At 39.6% G+C, this 11305-nt stretch overlaps 1 protein-coding gene and 1 non-coding gene across 3 annotated transcripts in view; one reads left to right on the top strand and one right to left on the bottom strand.

Annotated features, from left to right (window-relative positions):
• Window positions 1–7162: 7162 nt before the first annotated feature.
• Window positions 7163–11305, bottom strand: part of LOC148742340 (rho GTPase-activating protein 19-like) — a 16806-nt gene continuing 12663 nt past the window's right edge. For both annotated transcript variants that reach the window (XM_088755450.1, XM_088755454.1), the window contains exons 8-10: window positions 10326–10376; window positions 9377–9919; window positions 7163–7698 (exon numbers count right to left, since the gene is read on the bottom strand). In XM_088755450.1, coding sequence (XP_088611576.1) covers window positions 7678–7698; window positions 9377–9919; window positions 10326–10376 — 615 coding nt within the window. In that variant the 3' untranslated portion in view covers window positions 7163–7677. The remainder of the gene's footprint in view (window positions 7699–9376; window positions 9920–10325; window positions 10377–11305) is intronic.
• Trnat-ggu (transfer RNA threonine (anticodon GGU)) lies at window positions 8047–8119 on the top strand. Its single transcript has one exon. It is a non-coding gene; the product is annotated as a tRNA-Thr (tRNA).

Raw genomic sequence — 11305 nt, 5'->3', positions numbered from 1 at the left:
ATTTAGGAAGAAAATTAATCAACCTACATAAACGATCAGCTTGGCTAATTCAAGCCTCTGTAATGTTTATAAAGAAGATAAAACGAGAAATTCGTACCTACTTTGTCTCCACAATAACGTAACGCGCATACTTGTGGTCTCTGTAACTCGTACACGTAGAAGTTGCCCCAGTTTCGAATTTTCACATTGTTTTTCCATTGGCAGCACTCATCCGTCCAATGATAACATACTTGACGAACTACCACGCCTTCCTGGACACTTGGATGTTTGCCATTGAGCCAGCCTGGAGAATGAGCTCCGCAGCGTCTCATGGGAACGCAACTTTCTGGAATGTGGTCACCTTCCGCATCAGTGAAGCGAAACCAGTCGGGAAGAGCGAGATCTCGCTGATCACATTTCACTGAGCTTTGATCCTTGTTTTCTACAAGACGGTCTTTTGTGTTGAGGAGCTTGTAATTGGCAGGTTCACACGGGTTTAACTCTGGGAATCAATCAATATCAAATTTTATTACACGACTCGGGCAGTCAGAGGGCCAATAACTAAAATCAACCAATCAAAATGCTCTATTTTGTGTGGAGGAGCTTGTAATTGGCAGGTTCACACGGGTTTAACTCTGGGAATCAATGTCAAATTGTAATCCAATATCAAAGGAACTTAAGGAAAAGCATCCTTGCATCTAATGTTGAACCCCCCTAGCGTATAAGTAAGACCAGCATTTCTAAGTGGGCCAATAAAAGTATTTGCTGTCCTAGGGGACATGGTTTATCAATCATGTTGGTCTGGAAACGTGTATTATGATGTATTCTTCAACTATTACGGTCTTAAAATGGGAAATTTATTTTTAATTAAGGAAACAATGAGAGCCTATCATCGTGTAAATATTTTTAACTTCAAATGAATAGACACTGGTATAAAGGATGCAAATTTCTTTTCACCAACATGACGAAGTTTTTTTTAATAGATCTTACTGTTACGTTTTGGTAACGTTATTTCGAATTTGAAATGAAGGGTATTTCTGTTTTTTGTTGTTTTTTTTTCCTGTTTTTAGTTTCTCGTTAGTCCTATCTAAACGAAGCCCTCCTGATTCATACCCAGGTTTGCTGGATCCTCCTTAGGTTCCAGTCCTCCTTCATCTCCATGAATGGTTGTGTCAGTTGAAATTTCAACAGGATCACACCCCGCATCTTCCAGACTAAACTCTTCGCCATTGATCATAGAATTTTCACCCGGCTGGTCATCCTTTTTACCGTTCTCGTCTTTCTCCGGAAGATCTTTGTTTTCAGCGGGCTGGTTATTGTTTCCTTCAATGGGATGTTTGAAAAATCTCTGCCAAGATACTTCAGTGTCTTCTTTATCACCTATTGTAGGTTATTAAAAATCCAAATGTTTTTCAACGGAAACTTCAGGGGTAAGGGAAGATTTTTTAAATGGATCAATCAGAGGATCAACTTCTTCAAAGATTAACCCCTTTTAGAGCAGACAGACAGTAAATGGTGTTTGACTGGCTGAGGTCGAGTTGTTTCAAAGTAAAATCAGTTCTATTACGATTCACCAGTTTGAAAGTTTATAAAAATTTCAATCCAGTTATAAAATATACGTCCATACCAAAATGTGTCGGATCTTCCTCTGGTTCATCGAGTCCATCTTTCACTTCATCAGTGCTTGCTATTGTTGGATCTTCTGAAGAGTCAAACTCCACATGGCCTGGACCAAACTCTTCACCGTTGACCACAGACTTTCCAACCGCCTGGTGGTCCTGTTTGCTTTTCTTTTTTTGTTCCAAAAGCTCTCCTTCGCCTCCAGCTGGTTGGCCATCGACTTCCACAATGGAATTCTCGTTAAAATTCTCTGAAGCCCAGTCATTGTTTTCTTTATCACCTATGTTACAACAAACTTTGAGGGCCAGCGTTCCATCCACATAATAGGGTTTGTAGGGTCTTAACGTGCGGAATGTTTTTTTTTGTTTTTCTCATTCAATCAATCATTAGGGTGTCTTTTTGCGTTGTCACTGTTTCTCGTCGTTCGTTAGTATTTTTTCGCTGGTTTGTTAGCTTCTGTTGTTTCTATGTCACGTATCTTCGTTCATTAGTTTCTTTCGTAATATAGGCGCTAATTGCACTTTAAGTTAGCTAGTCGTTTTCGCATATATAAATTAGTTTTCTCAGTTCAGAGTTTAGTCTTCCGTTAGTCATACAGTAGCTCGCTTTGAGCAGTTACTCCAGTTTATCTTTATTTCGCCTTTGGGCAGTTTATATTCGTCCAGCAGTTTCGTAGAAATCGTAACAATGTAAGCATTGTCATTTGAAGTTCGTTCAGTGTATTTCTTTCCTGTTCCTTTTACTAGTCAATTGTTGTAATTTCGTATTCATTTATTGTTTTAAGTTTCAACCCACATACCGTCAACATCATTCGTACCGAATAAATCGTCATTATCATCGTGGTGTTGTAAGGTTACGATTACTGCAGTTACAGGGTTCAGTCCCCTCGAGTCAGTATGTATTTTAGTTTTCGCGCGAAAAGTTTCCTTACTGTTACATAGTTATCGTTGTATGTTCGTCTCGTGTCCCTTTAGATCCAAACCGTCAGGTATGTTTTAAGCTTTCATTTCGCCGGGTTTATTTCGTTTGTTGTCATTTATTGTCAGTAGTTAGATTTAGTGTAATCTAATTTTCTTACAGGAACTACTGGTCAAGAATAAAATTTATTGTCCGGGTAGCCATTATTAAATTACCGATGCGTTCATTACAACCTGTTCATTTAAATAATTTGGATATATCAACAAAGTTGAAGTGGTAAATTGGCCACCGTAGCGATTACAAAAGCTGACGTTTCGAGCGCGTTAGCCCTTCGTCATTCGCTCCGACGAAGGGCTAACGCTCGAAACGTCAGCTTTTGTAATCGTTACGATGGCCAATTTACCACTTCAACTTTGTTGATATATCTAAATTATTTCGTTACTCCCACCGACGCAGCTCCAAACAGTTTCTTTCGAAACTATCAGCCTCTGTTTATTTAAAGTTGTAATCACAATTCTTGGCATTTCACAGGATCAGGGCCAGATTCAGGCAAGAAATGTGACATTTTCAATCGATCACGGTATGGATCCAAACAAAACAAAATAACAAAAACAAAAAAAAAACAACAACAAAAAAAGAAACAATCAACATTGGTGAAACAGGGTGTAAAGAGTTAACAGTTTTTTTTTTGTTTGTTTTCTTGTTTTTGTTTTCTTGTTTTTAAGTCTTAATGTAGCCGAGTTTGCAAATCTAATTGAACGTGGGAGTAAAAGGAGAAAATTATTTTCCCGAAGTATTTTCGGCTTTCCGCGTTATCTATTCGGACTTTCATAGAAATTTTTCGTACCTTTCGTGATCACACAAAGGCTTCAATACCCTCCTTAAGAAGTAATTGTATTCCATACCTTGCAACGCTGGATCTCCCTCTGGTTCATTTTCTGCACCTTTTACTCCATCAGTGGCCACTTTAGATGTATCTTCATCGAAATCGATCGCCAAATCTTTTGGATCAAACCCCTCTCCATGTATCACAGACTGTTTCGTCTCCTGGTTATCCTCTTTACTCTTCTCGTCCTGTTCCAGAAGATTTCCTTCGTTCCCAACAGGTTGGTTATCGACTGCAATCGTTGAACCTCTAAGCCATTTGTTGGTATCTCCCCCAGAATCTTCTATGAAACCTAATTATATTCAAAGGAACAGTTAGACGCAAGACGCGACGTTTTGCAACAAATGAAACTGTACCAGTCGAGCAACTGATCTCAGGAAGCAGGCGAGAAACTAAAATTCTTGTCCTGCCAAGTTATCTTAGGTCATTAATGACAAGCGAACGAGGGATGTTCGAATTTTTTCTTGCATGACATCAAAGTGCGTACAGTATTGACTCAATTAAACGCCGGATTTTAGAGCAGAATACTTATAAATGCCGCTCTCGAAGAAAACGCCGCATCATAATGCAGCGTTTATTCGAACAATAGACTCAAAAAGCAAATGCAGTAATATTCAAGTTTGAAAAAGCTTATAAAATTTGTTTTCCTCATTGTCATATTATGTGAAGATCAGTAAAGTTGAAGCTCAAAGGAATATGATCAAAACACAAGAACAGTATACGGTAGTAAGCGTAGCGCCTTTTTTCTTCGAGGGGTAGGGTGCTTCCACATTTATCGTTTACATTTTCTGAAAACCTTTCTTTTGTAAATTGACGCAGAATTGATCCTGTAGCACTCTAGAATTAGCCCAAAAAGCAGAACTTCGACCCCTTTGAAGAAAATCGCAGACAGTTTCGGAGTTTTACACAAATTTCAACCCTGTATCGTCCAAGCAAATTTATAACTAAAGGTATTAACCTTTTTATACATATTTTACGTCTTAAAAATATCGAGGCGATTGCGAATAGAAGCTGAAATATATAAGATATAGCCGTAAAGAATCTTCAGTGATAATTCGAATGATTGGGTTTTCACGCCGAGCTTTTGTTTTAAGTACAGTAAAAAGCACGAGTGTAAAATAAATGATTTGATGCGGGAAAATTTGTTAGTCTTGCTTAAACACCCTTTGTTGTTCAGATGAATAGCTGTGAAAATCTTTGCAGGGCGCAATTTCAAAACCCTTTGTATTTTACACTCAAGAAACAACACCTTACAGAATATTATTACACGACTCGGGCAGTCAGAGGGCCAATAACTAAAATCAACCAATCAAAATGCTCTATTGCCGGTCCAATATTCTCTAAGTATTGGACCGGGCACTGTCCCGAATGGTCCCGAATGATACCACATTTGTGTCCCTTTGAACTTCAGTCGTATAATAAATCTTTTATTCACCAAGCTTGCTCGGGACCGTACTGGAAGAATATCGACCCTCGGTCTTTATTGTACGGACCTCGCTGCGCTCGGTCCGTACTGTCAAGACCTCGGGCCGATATTCTCCCAGTACGGCCCTCGCGCTTGGTTAATAAGATATAAGTCTTACACGTGCTAGAGAAAATCTTCCATCGTTTTTTATCAGCCTTTGTCATCTTTGCTTCGCACTCGCTCATTTGCAGCAAAAAAAAAAATGGACACGGGTCGAAAGTGTATAATGGCGTAGATTTTCAGGGAAACAAGTTAGGAAAAAAACAAGCCAATGCAAAACGAAAAAAGTTACGAATATTACGAAGCAAATAGCACACATTTTGAAACGGCATAAAAATAGCACTATAATTCTGAAATTACTACATTAGTGCGTGTTTACATCTTTTTTTTTTTAAAGATGGCAGTCTAAATGAATTGTTAGGAATTTTACCTTGGACAAGAGTGTCTTCGTCAGAGTGTTCAAATGTTCCGGCTGCACATAGCACAAGACAACTCAAAAGTAAAACTTCGTTCATCTTCAACTCCTCCAGAAGCTCTCGCAGTCCCCCGTGCGGCTGGGATATGCTCAGTTACAAGAACCAAATCTAATTAATCCATGTGGAAGAAATGTTTCTTTTTAGCTGCTGGTCGAGCAATCAGAGAGATGTATTTTGTATAGCTGTCATCCAATCAGAATGTCGTTTTTCAAACGTTCCGTCAAGGGAACGTAGGCTGAGAGAAATAGCTGCTGGGCGAGCGCTAAGTTCAGGTCGTCAAAGAAAGGAATGTTGTCAAATCGTAAGCCACGGACTGATAGCATTTTATTCCAGAAGTAAAAAAATGTCAGGCATTTTTAGGCAAACGCAACAGTAATTTATATCTTTTAAAGCCGAGTGACGATTGATTACACGCTATCAAAAAGTTCAGCGCAGACACAATTAAACTATATTAACTCGTTTCTTTTAGTAAGGTGCATCCACGGGGCAGAAAGTAAAGTCTACCAAGTCTACCAGCTTCACCTAAAGGCTAAAATTCCAGTTGTCTCGAATCACTTGCGATGGTGACCTCTTACAGCTTGTGTTGAAGGTTATTTGACGAAATATTCTTAACCGGTTTTGGAGCGATATGCAAGAGGGGCAAAAGAGGAGGCAAATTTTTTTTACCTCACTTCATTGTGCTGTTTCAACCTTTCCTACATACAAGTGAAACAATGAAAGAGCAATGACCTAAATTATGAGTTGTGGCATGATACTTTCTGTTTCACTTGATTCACGAACTTGTTCCCACGTTCTTTTAATCTTCTCCTTGGTCATCGGTTCTAAAGATCACGTGACATAGCTGCAAAATCTCACCATTCATTTGTAAGGGGCTTCCACTGATCTAAACCCATTTTGAGAGACTAGAAGCGGCTGGAGACGAAATATCCTCCCTACTGCGTTTTTGATATGAATTGTTCGGATTGGTGTAGACAAAAAGGTGGGAAAATTCTAGTGACCAGGCAAGATTCGCTTTAGTTTGCATCTGATTGGTTGAGTTGGCGTAAATTTTCTGAACCAATCTCAAGGCGCATTCCAAGATTGCTCCTAAACTTAACAGGAAATTGCTTAGTCATATGCGAGCAGGTGTTTATGATCAGGTTCAACATTGCGCTGGATGTCTTGAATTTTTCATACGGGTGATTAATCTGTTGTTACGTTCTCTGGACATGAAAGACGTCCAAAACCACTCATGTTTTCCTATCTTCTTAGCGAAGGCTTGCTTGTAGATGTCGCCGAAGGACTGAGTGGGAAGCTCTCATTTGTCAACTCAGGTCAAAACTGGGCCATGCGCAAAGGACATCTTCTTGGCTGCCGCGCGCCCATTTCCCGCGCAAACTCTGAAGGAATTCATAAGTCATCCAGTCTCCGAAAATGTTTAAAATCTGCTAAAGGGAACAAACGTAGAGAAAACGGAAATCTTGGACTTTTGAACACAAAACTTATTCAATTCGTTATCTGGAGCTTAATAAAAAAGCTTATACACCTTTAAAAAACCGTGACTTACAGACTTGTCTGGCAGAATTGGTATTGACAACCTGAAAGCAAGACAGATTGCCTTTACGCCGTTTCAACATAGGCACACGAGCAGATGTTTGACCCCGGTGTTCTGCTCTTTGACTGGCGGTTCTTTTTGGACCAGCACTTCATTTACGCCGCGGATGTCAATAACTAAGCCTATGTGGGGGAGGTATCTACTCACAGACAACAAAAAATGGAAAGTCACATTACAAGAAGGTATCTCTACAAGTGGGGATGACGAATAAAAGAGAAATCGCATTTCAGTAAATAAAACATTTTTTTAATCTCTTTAGAACGTAACAACCATCAATTTGAAATTGTTAGGCAAGAGTAAATGTATCTGGAAAAGTGTTGGCATCGCTCCATAAACAAAGTTTAAAAACCTTTTTTCCAAAACACAGTTTAGAGAAAATGTAAGGACCATCATTTACAACAAGTTCTGGCTCTTTTAACCAGATGATATAAAACATGAAGTGTCGCAAGCATAAACGAACACTCCGACTACATCTAAGTTCTATTTACAAATATGTATATAAGCCTTTTTTGTTTGACTTTATCCTTCTAAGTAGCTTAACTGCCTCTTTCAGCCTCTTAAGTCATATGCGACGTTTTCCAGCCGGAGTGGAACGTCCACAAAGGTGCGAACATTCAAACAAAAGCCGTATATAGTCATCAAAGCCTTAAACTTTCATGACTTTCCATGATCTGAAAGTTTGGTATAAAAAGTCATCGAGGAACAATCTGTCTTGATGATGATCCCAGCACGGGTTTAATCACACGTAGATCTCATCCATCTGAAATAAATAAGATAAAAAAAGAAGTTAAGAACTTGGCAAGAAATATACTTATGCAGAGTCTTCTCTTTCAAAGAAAATATTTGAGCGTATTCGTATTCTTACTACTTTCAGAAAAGTTGTGATTCGATCACCACGCGATGGTGTATGTAGGGTGACTGTTGGCAATGAATACTTGCCATCCACAAAATTGGGAAATGGTCGAGATATTTGGTGATTAGCATAAGAGCGATCTTCACAGTAATGAACACTATTTAAGCAGTAGTGAAAGTAAGGCCTGAAAAAAAATTCCGGCCTGTACGGGATTTGAGCCCATGAACTCTGCGATCTAATGACCCGCTCCCAATTGGCTTGTTAGCTCAGTTGGCAGAGCACTGCACCGGTATCGCAGAGGTCATGGGTTCGAATCCCGTACAGGCCGGAATTTTTTTTTCAGGCCTTACTTTCACTACTGCTTAAGTGGTGTTCATTACTGCGAAGATCGCTCTCATTCTCAATTCTTTAACTGCAGCTCACATATACAGTTTTAATATATTCACAAATATTCAGTGATCGTTGACCTTTAAGATTTCTCTTAACATACCAACCCTGAATCACAAATTAGGGTCACTAGAGTTTAGTTCTTATTAACCGAGCGGGAGGTCTATATGGGAGAATCTTGACCGAGGTGAAGATTTTCCCATACAGACCGTCCTAGCTCGGTTAATAAAATGTTCATTATATGGCTGTGTCTTATATGCCAATTTTTTATATTCTTTGTACCTTTTTTTCTAGACGGGTCTAGATGCCGGTCTAGATAGGAAAATCTAGACCGCCTTCAATATTGATTTCAGCCAATCAAATTCGTGAATTCGGTAGTTCCCAGTCCTTGTGAGACACAGCCATATAATAGAAAGAAATAATCAACAGCTAAAGAAGCTTTGGATTATTTAACAAATTCTCTTTGTCAGCACCATATGAAATGTATGGAGAACAGTGTAGAGAATATGCATTTTAATGTTTAGGAGCGAAGGTTTAAGATGGAAAACCGCTGATATTATATCGCTTTTCTCGTAATGTGGACGATACCTCTTTTATTTGAATTGTGAATATAGATACACTTCAGAAATCCCATGTTTATATTTTGTTTATAGGAAAAAGTGTCAGAGCAAGACTTGTTCGTTTATATGCTTTTACCCGAATAGCATTGCTTCACGCATTTGACGCTGAAAAAATAGGGCACACCGCTTGCATTACAAAGTGAGAGTAACTTTCAATTGATTGTATTGGTTTTGTATCATTGCAGCCGGTAAATGGTCCAGTAACTTACGCCAGTCTCTCAACCATTCAGACACAAAATCAAAACAAATATTGCAAATAACAAGTGTTGGACAATTCCTTCTGGAAGTAGTCACACCAGTTGGCTATTTACAGTAACAAGCCAAGGATTTGAATTCAGGTTAAACGAGAACAAACCCAGAGAGTGGCGGTATAGATTCTTGAACCCAGGACCCACCTTAACCACACGGTCACAATGTCTCCACTCAACCAAGCGCGATTCCTTCACCCACGTTTTCCCGCGCTTCAAGCGTTTGTTTGTTTTCCTTTGAGTTTTCATTGGTTCTTTCAGAGATTTATCTTTGCTCCGATTGGCTATTGTGATTAATTTCACTTTAGTTACATCTAATATAAAGCTTACCGAATGGTCAACCGCTGAAAGTTTTTGTCTCATATGAGGTGGGGTGGCACGTCGAGTTTTCACTGATGAAGTGAACACCAGCGATTCGGCTTCGCAGCTATCATCTGCCTGCGTAACACTGCACATGAATCCTGATGGCGTGAATGGTGTGTCAGTGGTACTTGGAAGTCTTCCGTTACTAGAGGCATGAGCTGAACACCGCCTTACATGCTTTCTTGGGGAAACAAACTCTTTCTGATGAGAGGTAGATTTGGTTCGCTTGTGTTTGGCTGAGGGGGAATCACCAGCATGGATCACACCTGAAGGTGTTTTAAAACCAAATCTGGAGAGAAAGGGTGTCGCTCTGTATACAGGCATTTCAGGTGTAAAGCAATCTGAAGAATCTACCACATCAAACGCCACTCGTCGCTTTAGTGCTGGTGTACTTGTTACCGGCGTGTTCCTCCCTGGGATGGGTGACAGCGGAGTTCTCGTTAACTTTACTGCCGGAGATTCAGCTGAATTTTGTGGAGTTGAAGAAGCGAACTGTTTCACACAACTTGCCTTTGGTGAAAAAAGAAGACAATGTAGTTCGTAATACAGTTCATAATCAATGGTTTTCCCTTTCCATACGCTTTTTCTAATTATCTTTTACGCACTTGTGTGCATAATTTTGTTTTTGCTTTTGTTTTTTCAGGGTTCCAATTCACGACTTGTAATCGTTAAGTACGAGCAAGTCTTCATTGAAAAATAACAACTGGAAAAAAAGCAATAAGGGTGGTTTACGAAATTAGGACTCTATTTGTAATCACACTAAGAAAGTCCCAAAAGAATTCGAGTTTACAAAGTTGCAGTGGGTGCGTTTAAATATTAAGTCGGGTGTATAGTCTTAACACACACTGTAAATGGACGCGTTTAGTCACCAAACATTACAAAATTACTAAAATGAATTGAATCATTCAGGACAAACCTTCTTTGAGCGCGGAATAAATGGCGGTGTACCAGGATGCATCTTCTCAAACTACCATAAATCAAGAGCAACAGTTTTAGTCCAATAATGCAAAGTAAATCCCTGCGTCTCGACTAAATGTATCTCATTTTCAAGCAACTCTGGTGCAGTATTGCAGGGTAAAACAAATACATGTTTGTCTACTGAGAGGAACCGAGACTGGCGCTCTGCGCAAATGTTTTCAAGTAAAGTAATAATCCTTGCAGATGAGCTGCAAGTAAAGACATAGCAGAAAAGGAAGCCGGAAAAAAACTCAGTCACCACTGGGATTCGAACCCTGGCCTTTCAGATACGTGTCGATCCACACTACCCACTGAGCTTAAGTCGCAACCACATATCAGGAGAGAGGAAAATTTAGTACATGTAGGTTCTTTCCGTTCCTTTAAAAAAATCTGATCACAACCAATTGTGACACAAAGTTTACGTTTAGTCAAGATTTGGGTGGAGGCTATTCACCCATTACCCAAAAAGCAGCAATAAAGTTCTATTAAAGAGATTTAGCACTGCGTTTGCGTGAAACGGCAAACGTCAGCTTGCCCATCCACGTTTCGTGTAAAATAGCGTGAATCTTGCTGCCTTAGCTTCGCGTGAGCTCACTTCATGGTGGATTTGAAGGCGCCTTTGTTTGACTTACAAGGAATATAGTCTTGGTGAACCTTTTCCGGCAATTAGCTGCTACTATGAGGGAAAAAAGTGGAGAAAATCTTACGTCCACAGAAAACGCGAAACAGGTTACTTTCACGTAGAAACGGGAAAGTGCAACCGGAAAACGCGAAGAAATGGCGGAAAAAACACGGTCACGTGGTCACTCTTGCCGGTCACGTTTCATATAAAGGCGGAGCTAAATCTCTCTATCATTAAGAACAGCCTGTCTCACGCGCAAATTTCTCTGTCTGCAGTAAATCGTACGTTTTTTCTCATGGGCTACTTGCAGTTATGCT

Source organism: Stylophora pistillata, chromosome 1 (genome assembly GCF_964205215.1).
Source record: "Stylophora pistillata chromosome 1, jaStyPist1.2, whole genome shotgun sequence".
In the NCBI taxonomy this organism is placed as follows: Eukaryota; Metazoa; Cnidaria; class Anthozoa; order Scleractinia; family Pocilloporidae; genus Stylophora; species Stylophora pistillata.
The sequence above is the reverse complement of the archived record's forward strand: the minus strand, read 5'-3'. Positions and strand labels throughout refer to the sequence as shown.